Consider the following 17,526-nt stretch of genomic DNA (forward strand, 5'->3'; position numbering starts at 1 on the left):
TTGGAGATAATGGGCCGTTAGTTTTGTAGTGTTCCTTTGACAACGTATGTTGCTGCGATGTTCTCCAATACGCTGTTTTACTTTTCTTGTGGTCATACCCACATATCTTGACCCGCACGGGCAAGTAATCATGTATACCACATTTTGCGAATTGCAATTCGTGTGTTTATGTTAGACCCATTGTTTCCCCTGTCCGAGATCCAGAAACTTTGTTGCAGATGTGAGATGGCATATACTACAGCCCCCACATGGGTAATGACCCGTGATAGGAGGAAGACCCCGGCATTCAAGACTGTGCGTTCGTCTTCTTGTCTGTGGTTGTTGGGGCTTGTATGGACCAATGAGTCCTTAAGGCTCCGTACCCGTTTGTAGGAGAACAGAGGTTTTGTCCAGTCATGATTATTGCTGGTGAGGATTTTCCAGTGTTTATTGATAGAACGACTGACCGCATTGGAAATAGAGTTGTATGTCGTGACACAAGTTAAAGGTATATTTCCTGCTGGTTCCTTTGGGATGTCTCCCAAAAGGGCATCCCGGTTTTGATTCCTAGCTCTCTTCCGGCTTCTTTCAAGGATTCTTTTCGGGTATCCCCTTTCTTGTGATCTTCCAGTCAGTTCTTGGGCCTGGTTCTTGAAATCAGAAAGTTCGCTGCAATTGCGTTTTAAACATAAGTATTGCCCGAATGGGAGATTTTCTCTAAGTGAGCGTGGATGAAAGCTCGAGAAATGCAGTAAATTGTTCTTAGCACTGGGTTTTTGGTAGGTCTTCGTCTTCAGTTGGTTCCCCACTCTGTTAATAGTCACGTCCAGAAAGACCATTTCCTCCTTATTATGATCGTGAGTGAACTTCAAATGAGGATCACATGTGTTGATCCATTGAAAGAAGGACACCAGTAGGGCCTCTGATCCTTTCCAAATCATGAGGACATCGTCAATGTATCTTTGCCAGAATGTGATGTTTTGTGAGAAAGGGTTGGTAGGTAACAGAATGTGCTTACATTCGAAATCAAACACAGACCGGACAGCGACACTAGGAGCAAATGTGCTGCCCATAGATGTGCTGGTGGCCTGCAAGTAGATGTCATCTTGCTATTGGAAGAAATTTGGATTCAATGCCAGGGTGGCGCAACTCACCACAAAATCAGTTGGTGTTGTAAAGTCCCACACTGCTTGATTCAGAGTCTCTGTGAGTATCCCTTGGAAGAGAAGGATAAGTTACTTACCTGTAATCCTAGTTCTCTTCCAGGGGTATACTCATCAAAGTCATAAGCAACCCTCCCTCCTCCCCGGACGAATACCATGTCTATATATATGTACCTGTTACCCATACTGTGATTACACTGTTATACGCCGTCCCAAAGAACTGACCTGCCACCTGTGGTGCATGATGGGAGCCTGGAGGTTCCTTAAAGGCACGGCGCCAATTTTCCAATTGTTTTTTCTTTCTAGGCTAACCTGCCTCTATGATCTTGCCTTTTTTACCTTTTAAAATAAAGGTTGTGTGTTTCAAGCAAACTCAGGACAGTTTTCTTTATATATATCATATGCATATTATGACTTATATGTCTTTATTTTTTCAAATGTAAAAGATGTACATGCAATGATGGCAGTTTTTGAGCCTAGTAATAGGTTTTCAGGCTGCATATGTATATGTATATGCATATTCTCTATATGTATGGGTATTTATGTATATATATGTAGATATATGCATATTATTGGCTATTGCTCCTGGGTACCTGCACGTGGGCGGGACTATTCAGTGCTTATGACTTTGATGAGTATACCCCTGGAAGAGAAATAGGATTACAGGTAAGTAACTTATCCATACCAACCCTTGTACTTGTTCCTTAGGTCAGCACAACAGTACATGCGCTTTGAGTACCAAAATTGTCCGCTTAATGCTTTCCTGGCTCCCCTGCCCTCATCTCCCGCGCGCATGGCACTTTACTCTCTTGCTCTCTGCAGGCCTAAGATACCCTGCTGCGAATTTTGCACTCACAAAAGGGGAGCGGGTTAGCGCCCAGGCTAATTTTACACCCATAAACCATTGGCCATATTTTATCAGTTTTTATCTTTCATATTTAATAGCGGTTTCTTTTATTCTTGAACTGCCACAATGGTAATGTATAATAACATGTATTTTGATTATGAAACTGTTTAAATTGACGGATGCTTGTAACGGTTTTAATTAACTGTACAATAAAATGTACTTACTATTAGTTCCTGACTGATAATTAAAGTAAACAAAGACAAAAACGCCATGTTAAGAACGAATACAGACGATTTCACTTAAAGTTGTACTTAAGAATCATGCCTAGCCCTTTGCAGAATGTTAAAACGTGAGCCCATTGCCGGTATCTTTTTTCAGAGAAAGGTGGTAACCCTAATCACGCTTGATACTTTAAAATATACTTTACGTAAGTGTCCTCCGCCATGCACTCGTTTTAACATGGGGTTCCATTTTTGTGATTCTTCGAATCCAAATCGTGCCTGGCATTTATTTATTTATTGTCCTGCAAATGCGTTCACTGCAGTGAGCAGAGCACATGACCACAGTTAAGGTGGTCTGAACTCGTGCGCTCCCTGTAGTTCTCAAACTGAGGCACAGGGAGGCCTCGCGCATGAGCGAGACTTCCTTTCCCAGGCCCTGGGTGCGCATGCGCGCTGTCGCCTGACTTGTCAAAGTGCACTGCTCTTGACAGAGCGGTCATATATTTGTCATAGGGGAAACCGAAAGAAGAAAAGCCCAGGGTCACTCAGTAGATCTTCCGAGAAATTAACACTGAAAGGTAACTGCTGATTATCCTTTGCAAAATTCTGCATGATAATGGGAACGGACTTTGGAATGAAAGGCAATATTCGTGAACAGCTCTGATCGGGTATTTTAAGCAAATGCCAGCTGTTAATATATATTCGGTTACATTGAAAAGGCTTCTATTGCTTTTATTAAAACTTGTCCGTCAGCAATTAGCGTTAACCGAACTGGCTTAATGTATTGGAACATTAGGGTTTGACCTTGAGCAAAGGGGCGAATTCCTTGTGAAATACTTCTGGTGGGGTTGGGAATGGCGATAGTGTTGTTTATTTTTCGGTGTCCGCTTAGCGGGTAAACATTAGAGAGATATTTTGTAATTACGGGTCGTAAAATGTAAACGGAAAACACAGCCGACAATCGGCTCCATTCTTGCATTGTCATGCGAGCTAAGCATGTGAATGTCAGCTGTTAAATGTCTGCGTACGCACACCCACACCGCACCAGACTGTTCAGTTGGAATTGTGAGCTGCTGATGGCGAGGAACTGCAGAGGGGCAATGAAGGATGTGTGGATGACAGGCTGGGCTTGCTGCAGTGCTGCAGTGCACTGCTGCCTGGCTGGGAAGGCTCCCTTGAAAACAACCCCTTCGCAGCCTCTCTTAGAAGCGCTAGCTGACTGGGTTGCCACCTCTCGCAGAAAAAATACCTACCATTTGTTTACGTGTTGCTACACTGGAATTGCCAAGTTTTGGTAGGTACAAAATGATTGTCAAATTCTCAATATTTTTTGTACATCAATCAGCCGTCTGTTAATTTTTGTTAATCATTTAGATATTATTTAGACTGCTCTCAAACACTTTTCAAGTTATTTCTTCGCGTATTTACCGTTTTAGGTTTAGATTTCAAAAGGTAAACAAATAATGTATTTCACTGATGTGTCTATTTTCTTTACTGGCAGGGCATAGAATTACAGGTCAGGCCGATAAGAAACCGGCCAGGTGGTAACCCTAGCTGCATGACTTTCCAAGATGTTCGGTGCTTTACTAAAACACACGTTTGTCAAGCTGGCCCTCCTGCCATGGAATGCAAAACAATGTCAACCATGTTTCCCTTTTGTAGGAGAACACTACACCCATCATACTCTATCATCCACAAGTTCTTTTGCATAAGGGTACAACAATAACACAAGGCTTGTGTGAGAAGTACATAACTTGGACATGATCTTTGTCTAAATAGGCACTATTTTTGTATTTAAACTTACACATCAAATATTTTATTTGTATTTGTGTAATTCCATGCATCACGTTTCGGCAGTATGTAATTATGTAACGGGGAATTTCTTTTAAATTGTCTCTAGAGTTTTTACAGAACTGACTTTCAAATGAATATAAAGGTGTAGTGGAAGAAAACAGCAATATGTTTGCACGTAATACAGTATAATAACAACAAACATGAAATAGTGCAGGAAATGCAACGTTTGCAGCATAAACTGAAGGTCAGTGAACTGAGTGCATGTTGTATTGAAGAGTTTCTATTCTCAACGTAGTATGATGTTAAAGGCCATCCCCCCAGACGCAAATCAGTGCAAATAGTTGCACCGATCAACTTAAAGTTGGGTACTGCTTTAACTAATATTGTGCTGCGTAGTGCCAAACCCCTGATAAAGTCGGTGTAGCCTCTAGGTTTCCAGGCAAATTAGATAAACTAAAATCACACAAATTCGTGCGATTTGGCATATGGAAAACTTGTGCCAAATGAAACCAGGCGCCAATCTAGGGCAAAATGTACTTGCTTAATATTTCCTTGTGTAATCCATGCAATTTCCATGAACATTACACATGCAGTTGACCCTTGGTAAGTCTTCTATTCAAGGAGATTTTTTACTTCAGGGTTAGCAGTGAGTACAAAACTCGCCCAAGACAACACTCTCTCTCTCTCTTTCGTTCAATGGTGCAGTGTAAATTGTATTTAGCATAACGCAAACTTGCCATATTTAGCACGTGCGAGGCCGATGCAATCATCAGCATGTGATTTATAAATGTCGTGCTGCACTATTTTTGTCTGTTTGCTCAACACAAGCTTTTCATATTGCATTCTGCTGTTCTTGATAAATCTAGGCTTACGGTGCATCTATCCCAGGTACATTTAATTTAAATTACTATTTTTATTGTTGTCTGAATTACCAACACACCTATCCCATAATTCTATGATAATACAACTTGCTACATTTTGGCTTTACAACAATATGGAATATGTTGGAGTTACAGAAAAAATAATGTCTTGTTTGCGAATTATGTTAACTTAAAGTCTTATTTTGTGGGGGATGATGTTAAGTATTGCCCTTACCGTAAGATATTTATAACAGCCACTTAAGTTTTTATATTGAAAGCAGCAGTATCTTGCTTTGGAAAGAGGGTTGTTGTGTAATTGTAAACTTTTTATCACTTAGTTTTATTTTATCAAGGTATTTATAGAAGTAGACCTGTCCCTTGAGGGAACTGGAGTGCTTTACATAGGTCAAGGTTATCGTGTGCTAGATGTACTGCACAGAGAACATTTACAAAACTTGAGCGATTTCTATTACATGACATACTATATACTACCTTACATAACTATTGGATGAGAGACAAGAAAAGAAACAACACGTTGTCTGTAAAGTTTGCAGATTGCCCCTGAGAAAAACAAACTTGTAAAATCACAGTTTAGCATATTCCTCAAACGATACAAGATAAATGTCATTCAAACATGTCAGAATGTTCATCTTCCTAACTAACGTCATTATTCTGTTTGAAACACAGTTGCAAGGATTATTTTTCCGACTCTGTTGCTTAACTTCTGACAACAGTCTTGAAAGTAACAGAAACATCAGCCACACAGAAAAACAACTTTATCCAGACACCCATTGGTAGTTAAAACTTTAGCAGGCCCAAGATAGGGAATCGGGTCATCGATCACCCAAAATGTCTGCCCACATAGTCCCACTCACTTATTGTTCCACCCCTTTCTTTGCTATAGTGACATTTTATGCTTCAATGATGGGCATAATCCAGCCAAAAATCAACATTTTTCAGCAAGACACGGAGATGAGGACTATACTTTTTTCTTAAGCTTACTCACCACAGAGGTCATACGTTGATATGTCTGAAATATCATTTCTTACTGTAGAAACTTCGGTCCTCATTTCTTACTGTAGAAACTTTGGTCCAGTCAGCTGCCTTAAAAATATTTTCAATCTTAGCTCATACTGCCATAGACTTTGAAGCAATAGCACGGTTGACAAAAAAGCACTAAGAACCTGAACGTCATTGCGTGGCAGGTGTATCACCCATTTCATCAATCTTGTCAGGGTAGGCGACAAGACTAGTGCTTACAATTTTGTATGGCAAATAGCAGCTCCACTCAATATATTTTGAGATATTCATTTGAGGCTTTATACATTGGGATATTCTGACTCCTCCTGGAAAGCTGTATTAAAGATTGTTCTGTTTTCGTCTAAGTCACCTTGGTTAAACATAAGTCCTAGTTTGTAAAGTATAGTTTATTATAGTTTATCGAAGTCCAGTGCTTCAACTTCTGCTTTACTCTTATATGAAATGAGGCACAAGAGAATGGATAATTTAGCTGAAAGCTGTTGCCTTTTAAGATGTCTTTTAACTTCCAAGCTATAAATAGTCTCAGCGTTACATTTGCATTCCACATTTGGGAATGTTTACTAGTCGGAGGTCCTTTCAGTTTAACTGCTTTCATTAATCTGCATGAGATGGTCTTCCACTGTCTTGTCTCGGTCCTGCCGTGGCCATCTGAGGTTGCCAACATGAACATGTTTACTGACCAGTATGTATTGCCTTTTTCTGATGGATACTTCTGCCTGTGGATTCCTCACCTTTTGAATATCCCCTGCGCCAGCATTCTGCGGAAATTCTTTCCTAGCTCTCCCACGTCGACGAGGACGTCATAATAGCACGACTCCACTCGCAACTCCCAATGACATCATTGGAGTCATAAGAAGACCTATTTGCGTGCTGACGTCAGTTCCCATTTTTCCGCTCCTTCTATGCATATCGGTTTTTCTAGGGACTCTCCATTTTCAGTAGTTATTACTTTGTTTCCTTGAAGATTTCTAATGGCTACTTCTAGGAAGTCGGGATTTAAGCCCTGCAGGGAGTGTGGAGGTCACATGTCGATCACTGATCCCCATGAAGATTGCCTCTGGTGCTTATCTTCTGATCACGATGTTGAAGCTGCAGGAAGATGAATGCTAAAGCCCTTAAAGAACGTGAGGCTAAACTTTTTATGGCTAAAGCCAAAAAAGAGAAGAGGGGTCGGAAAGGTGCAAAGTCGTCGTCTTCTCACACTTCGAAGTCGAGAAAACACAAGAAGTCGAAGAAGTGACATGGTTCTCGGTGCCGTTCGTCGAAGAACAGGGCTTCGAGGTCGCCTTCTCCAGCTAAGCGGCTTTGAAGGAAAGACTTTGTTTCTCCATCTCAAACTCCATATCCACGGGCGTCGCCGGCGTCGATGGGCCCTTCGACGCCTGAAGGTTCTCCGGCTCCAAGTAAGTCTCTGACGCTCAGGGAGTCGTTTCCAGTTCGTGTGGCTCCACCTGTGCGTGCACCGTCTTCTCCGGCCTTGCAGGTTTCAGATCAGCCTCAGGTGATTCAGGAAGGTACGGATCCATATCCTCCTTTTCCTGGAACAGACCCTACGCATTTTTTAAATGCGATGTTTGGCATGTTTGCCAGGACTTCTCATCCATCTGGTGCGCCTTCGGGCCCATGGGTCCTTTGGCTTTCAATTTGGGAATACCTCATCAGTATGCCCAGGCTTCCTTCGTGCCTTTCTTGCAGACGACTCCAGCTTAGCATTTTCCCGCTTCGAGGTCCTCCACTCCGGTTCCTCGAACTCCCTCGGCTGTCGAGTCGGCGCCGCCTTGGATTCGTTCGACGCCAAGAATTGAAGCTGAAGGTCCTCTGTCGAAGCCGATGCCTTCATCACCGGCGCCACATCTGGCGCAGCGGAAGCCGATTCTGAAGCAGGTTTCTAGAAGGGATGCACAGAGGCTCATTGAAGAGGAGGAATATAGACAGGAACAGGAGGAAGAAGAGATTGTTGAATCAGTGGACAAGTTCGAAGGCTTACAGGAGGCCAGTGGATTAGATACTTCACCCGAGTATGAACTTTCTTCTCCAAAGGCTGGGGTATTGCATGATGTTGCTCCTTATCATGTCGTATTAAGGAAGGCAGCTGAGTTGCTTGATCTGCAGTTACCTACAGCTGAGGTAACATTCAACATCCTGACTGAGGTTCTAAATCCATCTTCAGCAGTTTCTGAACATCTTCTACCCTTCAATGAGGCTTTAACAGAGCCTATTTTAGAGGTATGGCAAAAACCCTTGACTGCTTCTGCAGTTTCACAGTCCATTGCAAGAAGGTACAGACCTGCTCCTGGGGATCCGGCGTTTCGGTCTTCACGTTCGTCGCCTGAAAGCTTGGTGGTCCAGGCTTCTTGTTCGAAGCAATCTTCTGGTTCATTTACTAATATACCAGGTGATAGAGATTCTAAAAAATGGAGCAAGCGGCAAAGAAAGTATTTTCTTTTGCGAGTATGGCACTAAAGTCCACTAATGCTACATGTCTTCTTGGGAGCTATATACATGCTCTGATGGACTCAGTCAAGCAGTTAGCTCCAAAATTACCTGAAGATGACCGGAATAATTTCCTGGAGGCCCTTTCTGATTCACAGGCTGCGGCCCGTCAAGTGATACAATCGGGTCTGGACACTCAGTGGCTCGTGTAATGGGGTCTTCTGTAGCAACAAGAAGACAAGCTTGGCTCAGGTCATCCGGATTTTCTCCTGATGTTCAGGCAACTCTGCTGGATTTGCCCTTTGATGGGTTGAGACTGTTTGGCACTAAAGCTGACTCTGCCTTGCAACGCTATAAGGATAGCAGAGCGACTGCAAGATCTCTGGGCCTTCAAATGCAGTCTAGAGGGTACGGCTACAAGCGGTATCATGGATTTGGAAGGGCTGCTTATCCAGTATTAGGGTATCTTTCATAGATTCACATGCCTGAATCATTCCCCGTCGTCGAGGCGGGAGTCCCACGGTAAATAAAATATATAATAGCAGTGCCTAAAATTTCTTGTAGTAGGCTGGAAAAGCCTAAAGGCCTAACTAGGCCTCAAAACTTAGCAGCCTATCTACATCATTATGTAAAAAGACCTGAAATATTAGCCTCAGCCAATCAGCTGTCCTCACCCTCTAGAACCTTCCCAGCTCAGGCAGTTCTCCTCAGATTTTCACCGCACTTCGTGTGTAAGGGAGTCTCCCTGAGTGCCTACTCAGTTTTTTGGATTTTCAAGCTTATAATGTCTGAAAGGAAAGCTCTTTTCAAACCTTGTGGAACCTGCTTCAAGAAGAGAGTCCATGTGGATGACAAGCACTCGGATTGTATTTATTGCCTGCACCCTTCACATGTGGTGAAGGACTGTAGAATTTGCCGTACCTTCCCTCAGAAAACCATCAGGGATAGGGAGGCAAGGGTTCTTTTGTGGCTAAAGTCTTCATCCACAGATGAGGAGGACAAAGCCTCAACTTCTAGCAAGAGAGCTAGATCCACGGACAATGCTTCTCCTGAGAGAAAGAAAATGTTGAAAACCTCTCAGAAAGCTTCAGAACCCTCTAAGAGTGCATCGGCTTCTTCACATGTGAGTACTACCCAGGCCAAAACTATATCTCTGGTGTCTGTACCTACTACTACTTGGACTTCTACCTCCTCTTCTACTTCTGTGGTTACCACTTCAGCTATCACGTCACCTTTGATGTCTGTACCACCTTTGATATCAAAAACCAAGTCACAGTCTTTGAAATCCTTCTCTATGAAGGCTCCATCGACTAAACCGTCTGCTCCGTCGACGACCGCAAGGCCGTCGTCGACGAAGACATTGTCTCCAAAGGACTCGTCGTCATCAACGAAGACATCATCGACGACCTCGTCGACGAAGATTTCGTCGACGAAGACACCAACATCGGACACGTCGACGAAGGCATCGTCGACGAAAGCACCATCGACGACCCCGACGACGAAGGGCTCGTCGACGAAGACACCATCGACGGTCCCGTCGACGAAGGACTCGTCGACGAAGACACCATCGACGGTCCCGTCGACGAAGGACTCGTCGACGAAGACACCATCGACGGTCCCGTCGACGAAGGACTCGTCGACGAAGACACCATCGACGGTCCCGTCGACGAAGGACTCGTCGACGAAGACACCATCGACGGTCCCGTCGACGAGGGACTCGTCGACGAAGACGCCGGCGACGGCATTATCGGCGGTCTCAACGTCGAAAGACACGTCAACGACAATACCTTTGACGACCTCGTCGACGGCAAGGTCTTTAGCATTGGCAGCGCCGTCGACGGAGAATCCGTTTACTGGGACTTCTGCTCATAGGCTGCACGGTTCCCCGCCAGCAAAGATTCAATTCACTCATTTTCAAATGAAAACTTATAAAAGGCAGGATTATTCACATATTTCTCCACTTTTGCCATCGCACATTTTGGAGACATACATGCAAGGAGAGTCAGATGAAGGGGAAGAGGATGATGACCCCTTTGGGATTGCCTGTCACCCTTCTCAATTGCATATTAAACTTCAAGAGGATGATGAAGAGGAGGTTCAGGAGCAATATACGCATGACGTCTATTCCACACCATATCAGTCACCTCATTCTAGACTTCCTCGGTCTGAGGATACAGCACATTTACCAACTTCCTTAATACAGGATTTGCAAGCTATGTTAGCAGATTATCGCCAGAGATTTCCACCCAATGAGGGTGCGCCCGCTGGGTCATCTGCTCCGGTTCCTGGGCCACGACCTCCGTCGCCAAGAGCTCCTTTGTCACCACAACCACGTACTTCACCAATTCCTCAGGTTGTGGACAATTCGTCCTCTGATGGTGATGAAAGTAGAGAGGAGGGAGAATTACCGGATAACACTCCAGTGGACCCTTGGGAGGATTATGTCATCCCTACACCTTCTCCGCCTCCTCCCCGTCCTTCAGACTCTCCGCCTGAAGATATTGGGGGTTTTCACAATATTATGCAGAGAGCTGCTAATAGATTTGAATTGGTTGTCACAGTTGAGCAGTCGGACTGCTTCTTACATGACTTTAAGGAGGGGTATAGGAGAGTGATCAGAGCCATACCTATTATTGACTATATATGGAAGGAAGGCCTCAACATAATGAAAACACCAGCTTCCATTCCAGCAGTTTTGCAGAGGATAGACAAAAAGTATCGAGCACCATCCGATACTCCTGCTTGTTTAATCGGCCATCCTCGACCGGATTCGGTTATTTCTCAGGCTGCGCAGCAAAAGTCCAAAAATCCTTCTGCTCCCATCTCAACGCCACCTGACAAGGAGGGAAGAAGGCTTGATGCCATTGGGAAGAAATTTTCAGCAAACGCAGCAGCATCCATTAAAGCGGCTAATTCTTTAGCTATCCTGGCTCGTTATGATAGACAAATGTGGTCTGAGCTCACGGAATATCTTGAGCTGATCCCGGAGGATCAACAAATGGATGTACGCAGAATTGTGCAGGAAGGCGAAAGGGCGGCCTCAGAAATTATTGATTGCGCCCTAGACATTTCTAATACCAACTTTAGACAATTGGCTGGAGCAATTGTGCTTAGACGTCAAGGTTGGCTCAAGGCTACCACTTTTAGACCTGAGGTCCAAACCAAAATCTTGGACATGTCTTTCGATGGTGAGTCATTGTTTGGAAAGCACATTGATGACGCTTTATTGGCTATTAAAACCGATACCGATACAGCGAAATCTCTGGGAACCCTGCAATACAAGAGGGGGTCCTTTAGAGGTGCAAGAGGTCGTGGTTACTCCTCCAGAGGAAATTATTCAAACCAACAAAATCGACAGTATCAATCTTCCTACAACAAGCCCTACTACCAATCTTCTAACCGGCAGTCTGCTTCTGGTTCTTTCTCTCGGCAAGGAGGGAAACGGCGCTCAGGCAATCAAGGGAGAGATTCTAACAAACGCCAATGAGCTTTGCCGGATGTCGGCCACCCCTCTTTCCCTTCCCGTGGGCGCCAAGATTTCCGCCTTTTACCATCAATGGCAGAAGATAACTTCAGATCAGTGGGTCCTGGATTTGGTCAGCAAGGGGCACACTTTGGAGTTTTTACAAAAGCCTCCCACAACGCCGCCCAGGGGTCCCCCTCCCCTGCGCTTACTCTTCAAAGAAGCCTTAAAGATGCTACGCAAGAACGCAATAGAACTAGTCCATCCTTCTCAGAAAGGGCTGGGCTTTTATTCACGCTTCTTCCTTGTGGAGAAAAATTCAGAAGAGTGGCGTCCAATATTGGATCTGCGCAAACTCAACAAATATCTAAAGAAACAGAGTTTCCGCATGGTAACGTTGAAGGACATTCTGAATTGTCTCAACGAAGGAGACTTTCTGGCTTCTCTGGATATGCAAGACGCATATTTTCACATCCCTATTCACCCGAACCACCGCAAATTCCTAAGGTTTCAAGTGGCCGGCGTCCATTTCCAATTCAAAGTCCTCCCGTTCGGCCTCAAATCGGCCCCCAGAATCTTCACAAAATGCCTGGCTCCAGTAGCTGCAATGTTGAGGTCCCTGGGACTCCAGGTGTTCCCATACCTCGACGACTGGCTGTTAAAGGGTCCAACCAGTCACTCGACCATGGAGGCAGTCAACAGAACACTTTCACTGTTCTCGAATCTAGGACTGACCCTCAATTATCAAAAATCTCAGCTCCAACCTCGTCAACGATTGACTTTTCTGGGTGCAGTCTTGGACACATGCCAGTGCAAAGCATACTTGACAAAGGAGCGCCAAAACAAGCTCGTCAAACTGGCAAAACAAATATCCGCAAAAAAGTCGCTTTCAGTTCGGATATATGCTTCCCTTCTGGGGATGTGTTCATCTGCGATCAATCTCATTCCTATGGCAAGACTCAGAATGAGACCGTTGCAGGAGGAGTTGCTTCGTCAGTGGAAGCAGGTCGAGGGATCATTCGACGACCGCATCAAAGTCACTGTCAAAATGAAACAGGCTCTTCTCTGGTGGTCGAAGACGCACAACTTGTCGCCGGGCCTCACCTTCCTCCAAGAGATTCCGGACTTCACTCTGACTATGGATGCGTCCATGGAAGGTTGGGGAGGTCACCTTCAGGACCTTCAGATCCAGGGAAGATGGTCTCATCAGTACCAACAGATGCACATCAACATATTGGAACTCAGGGCCATTTTTCTTTCCCTGCAAGCTTTTCTACCAAGGATCGTGAATTCGTCCGTCCTGGTGCGCACGGACAATACCACCAGCATGTTCTACATAAACAAACAGGGAGGAACGAAATCTCTTACCCTGTCACTGCAAGCTCAGGAGATGTGGGAATGGGCCTTAAGTCACAGCATATCCCTCAAAGCAGAGCATGTTCAAGGGGTCCGAAACTCTCTAGCAGACAGTCTCAGCAGAACTTTTGTGGACTGTCACGAATGGGAACTCGAACAACATCAAGTAGACACAATTTTTCGCCTTTGGCGGAGACCAACGCTGGATTTGTTTGCCACGCAGCAAAACAGCAAGTGCCTGTTTTATGCCAGCAGGTTCCCAGGACGGGGGTCAAGAGGAAATGCCCTCCTCATGAGATGGACCGGAATGTTTGCGTACGCTTATCCTCCGATTCCGCTCATTCCGAAAGTCCTGCAAAAGATGAAGAGGGAACACTGCACTCTCATCCTCATTGCCCCACGTTGGCCAAGACAATATTGGTTTCAAGAGCTTCTCCTGCTGTCTCAACAGCCTCCGTTTCGGCTCAAACCGACAATGTCGATGCTGACAAGAGAGGGCGGTCAGATCCAACATCCAGATCCTCAATCGCTGCACTTGCACGCTTGGCTCCTGATTTCCTAGAGTTCAAAGACCTAAACATTCCCTCGGAATGCAGAAAGATATTGTCGCAAGCACGTGCGCAAAGTACCATCAAAACATATCGTTTCAAGTGGAAGAGGTTTTGTTCATGGTGTGGAGATAATGCCGTTCATCCGCTGCAGGCTCCTCCTGAAGCCATCCTTCCATACCTGCTTTCTCTGGCTAAATCAGGTCTAGCCTTTTCTTCTATTAAAGTACATCTGGCAGCAATATCCAGATTCAGGAAGAACTCCAGCAAACCATCCTTATGTTCTTCTTCCTTGATCAAACAATTCCTTAAAGGACTATTCAGAGCTTTTCCTCCAGTTCGTCCTCCTCCTCCGGAATGGGATCTTAATGTAGTCCTTTCCCAACTTCTTAAAAGGCCTTTTGAACCAATCCATAAAGCGGAACTGAAGTTTCTGACTTGGAAGGTTGCAATCCTGTTGGCTCTTACTTCTGCTCGCAGAGTTAGTGAAATACAGGCGTTCACTATTACTCCCCCTTTTCTGCAATTCTCTAAGGACTTTGTTACACTTAGGACCAACCCTAAATTCATTCCTAAAGTGCCAACTCAATTCCACATTAATCAACCGGTCAAACTCAGAACCTTTTTCCCGGATCCAAAAACTCCTGCAGAGAGGGTTTTACATTCTCTAGATGTCAAAAGGTGTCTGAAATTCTATCTGCAAAAAACGAAAGACATACGTAAATCTACACAACTGTTTGTTGCCTATGGAAGACCCACCTTCGGTCAAGCTGTCACAAAAGCAACTATTGCCAGGTGGTTGTCTTCCACAATTACCTTCTGTCATGACAAGGCCAATAGACCTTTATCAAGGAAGGTCCAAGCTCATTCCACAAGAACAGTGTCGACATCTACGGCCCTTTTCGCTGGAGTGACTCTAGAGAACATTTGCCGAGCTGCTACTTGGAAAAGTGTGCACACTTTTACCGAACATTACTGTCTGCAGTCGGCAGTTCAAGATGACACAGCTGTTGGTGATGCAGTGCTGCAGCATCTTCTTCACTAAGGTTGGAAAGATTATATATTTTAAACTTTACATATTTATAATGCTGTCCTATCTGTTATATTTGAAGGTTTTGATGCATATGTTATGTTAACATGTTTTGTACTCTATTACCTTCCTGGTTGTGTGGGGATTGATTTATGTTTTCTTTGTCTCCCACCTTCCTCTATCGACAGACATGATGTTACTGCTTGCTATTCTGATTCAGGCATGTGAATCTATGAAAGATACCCTAATACTGGATAAGAAAACGAGTTACTTACCTGTAACTACGGTTATCCAGTATTGGTATCTTTCATAGATTCACATGCACCCACCCTCCTCCCCGGTAGGGCAGTTCTGGCTATGGATACTAATTCTCACTTGTGCTGGGAAAATCTGAGGAGAACTGCCTGAGCTGGGAAGGTTCTAGAGGGTGAGGACAGCTGATTGGCTGAGGCTAATATTTCAGGTCTTTTTACATAATGATGTAGATAGGCTGCTAAGTTTTGAGGCCTAGTTAGGCCTTTAGGCTTTTCCAGCCTACTACAAGAAATTTTAGGCACTGCTATTATATATTTTATTTACCGTGGGACTCCCGCCTCGACGACGGGGAATGATTCAGGCATGTGAATCTATGAAAGATACCAATACTGGATAACCGTAGTTACAGGTAAGTAACTCGTTTTCTTTTCCTTTCGTGGCCGCCAGCAGTCTTAACAGAGCCAACAGCAGAATCCTTTGTACAAATCGTACAGTGGTAAAAATAGAGGACGTCTTAGGGGAGCCTCTTCTTCCCCCCCGCCACCAGTGGTGCCTCAGGAAAGCAGTTCTAGATCCCCCATCTTAAAAAGTGTTGGTCCTGTAGGGGGTCGGGTGTCCCACTTTCTACAAGATTGGAAATTGATTACTTCAGACCGTTGGGTTTTAAATCTTGTAGAGAATGGGTACGCCCTCCCTTTTTTAGAGTTTCCTCCTCCTTACCCTCCTTGCCAGGGTTGGTGTTCGGAGGACCACTTACTGCTTTTGCAGAAGGAGATTCTTACTTTTTTACCGAAAGGTGCGATAGAGGTGGTTCCAGAGCAGGAGAGGGGTCAGGGGTGCTACTCCCGGTATTTCCTGATCCCCAAAAAGGACCGTCGATTGAGGCCGATCTTGGACCTCAGGATTTTGAATCTTTACCTCAGGCAGGAAGAGTTCAAAATGTTGACCTTGGCTTAGATTCTTCTTGCTCTGCAACAGGAAGACTGGACGGTGTCTATCAATCTGCAGAATGCGTATTTTCATCTTCCCATCCTGAAGTCGCATCAGAAGTATCTCCGATTCACTGTGGGGTCTCAACACTACCAGTTTGTGGTTCTTCCGTTTGGTTGGACTTCCGCACCTCGGGTCTTTACAAAGGTGATGGCGGTGGTAGCGGCAGAAGGTCAGGGGTTCTTTTTTCCGTTATCTGGACGACTGGCTGTTGAAAGCCAAGTCTCCGGAGATGGTGTTGCGCCACTTGCAAGTGACAACTCAACGGTTGTTTAACTTGGGTTTCTCGATAAATGTACCCAAATCTCACCTGGTGCCTTCTCAGCGCAGCCTGTTCATATGGGCAATACTGGACACTACTGTGTGTCGAGCATTTCCGCCTCCGCAAAGGATTCTCGACATTCAGGAGATGATTCCTTTATTTCACAATGGAGCGGTTGTTCCAGTCCTGAAGGTCCTACGTCTGCTCGGTCTGTTCGCTTACTTCATACTGTTGGTCAGTCATGCACGCTGGCATATGAGGGCACTCCAGTGGTGCCTCCGCAGGCAGTGGTATCAAAACAACGGAGATCTCAGGGAGAAGGCCAGAATCTCCAGAGATGCTGCAGCAGAGCTGACTTGGTGGGGTGTGCAGGGCAACCTGTCTCAAGGAAAGCCCTTTCAACCTCCTCCGCCGGTGGCCACAGTGATCACAGATGCCTCCACTCTCGGGTGGGGTGCTTATCTGGAGGCTTCACATCAACCTTCTGGAATTGCGGGTGATACGTTTGGCACTAAAGGCTTTCCTTCCTTCCCTTTGTGGTCAGTCGGTTCAGGTCCTGATGGACAACACTACCGCGATGTGGTACATCAACAAAAGGCTCGAGAGGTACATCAACGAGAGGCTCTGTGACTGGTCCTGGGCTCAGGTCCATCAGATTTGTGTTTTTGCACATCATCTAGCCGGTGTGCTGAATATTCATTCGGACAGTCTCAGTCGGCATAACTCGGCCAATCACGAGTGGTGGCTTCATCTGGAGGTGGTCCATCACATCTTTGAGATATGGGGGTCTCCTCGGTTGGACCTATTTGCAACACAAGAATGCGCACTGTCCGTTGTTCTGCAGTCTCCAGTATCCGATGCAGGGATCGTTGGGGGAAGCGTTTCAGTTGGATTGGAGCTCGCAGCTCCTTTATGCGTTTCCTCCCATACCCTTGATTCCTCGGGTTCTGAGAAAGATTCGCCAAGACAGGGCCCAAGTCATATTGATTGCCCTGGATTGGCGAAGAAGGGTGTGGTACACAAATCTACTTCACCTCTCATCGCACCCTCCGCTCCGTCTCCCTCTCTGAGCAGATCTTCTCTCGCAGTCGCAGGGGCAGGTTCTACACCCCCAACTTCAGAACTTGCCCCTTCATGCCTGAAGATTGAACGGGGCAACCTGAGTCCCTTCGCTCTCCCGCCGGATGTGGTGGATGTTATTTTATCATCCAGGCGACACTCACTAAGTCTATTTACTCCTCCAGATGGTCCAGATTTGTTAAATGGTGCGGAGAGAGGGCCATT

The 17,526-nt window shown here is 45.2% G+C and overlaps 1 protein-coding gene across 13 annotated transcripts in view; it reads left to right on the plus strand.

Annotated features, from left to right (window-relative positions):
* The window catches only part of CPEB3 (cytoplasmic polyadenylation element binding protein 3), a 1,058,629-nt gene that overhangs the window by 248,555 nt on the left and 792,548 nt on the right, over nucleotides 1–17,526 (plus strand). For 3 of the 13 annotated variants that reach the window (XM_078643412.1, XM_078643411.1, XM_078643423.1), the window contains exon 3: nucleotides 4,111–4,248. The exons of 2 other annotated variants lie outside the window; for them this stretch is intronic. In XM_078643412.1, the coding sequence (XP_078499538.1) occupies nucleotides 4,222–4,248 (27 nt within the window). In that variant the 5' untranslated portion in view covers nucleotides 4,111–4,221. Of the gene's footprint in view, nucleotides 1–2,683; nucleotides 2,789–2,923; nucleotides 3,505–4,110; nucleotides 4,249–17,526 lie in introns of those variants that run through there. 8 more of the 13 variants (XM_078643419.1, XM_078643418.1, XM_078643425.1 and 5 more) reach the window with 7 other exon arrangements.

The sequence above is a fragment of the Lissotriton helveticus genome, chromosome 5_1 (genome assembly GCF_964261635.1).
Source record: "Lissotriton helveticus chromosome 5_1, aLisHel1.1, whole genome shotgun sequence".
NCBI classification, from domain to species: Eukaryota; Metazoa; Chordata; class Amphibia; order Caudata; family Salamandridae; genus Lissotriton; species Lissotriton helveticus.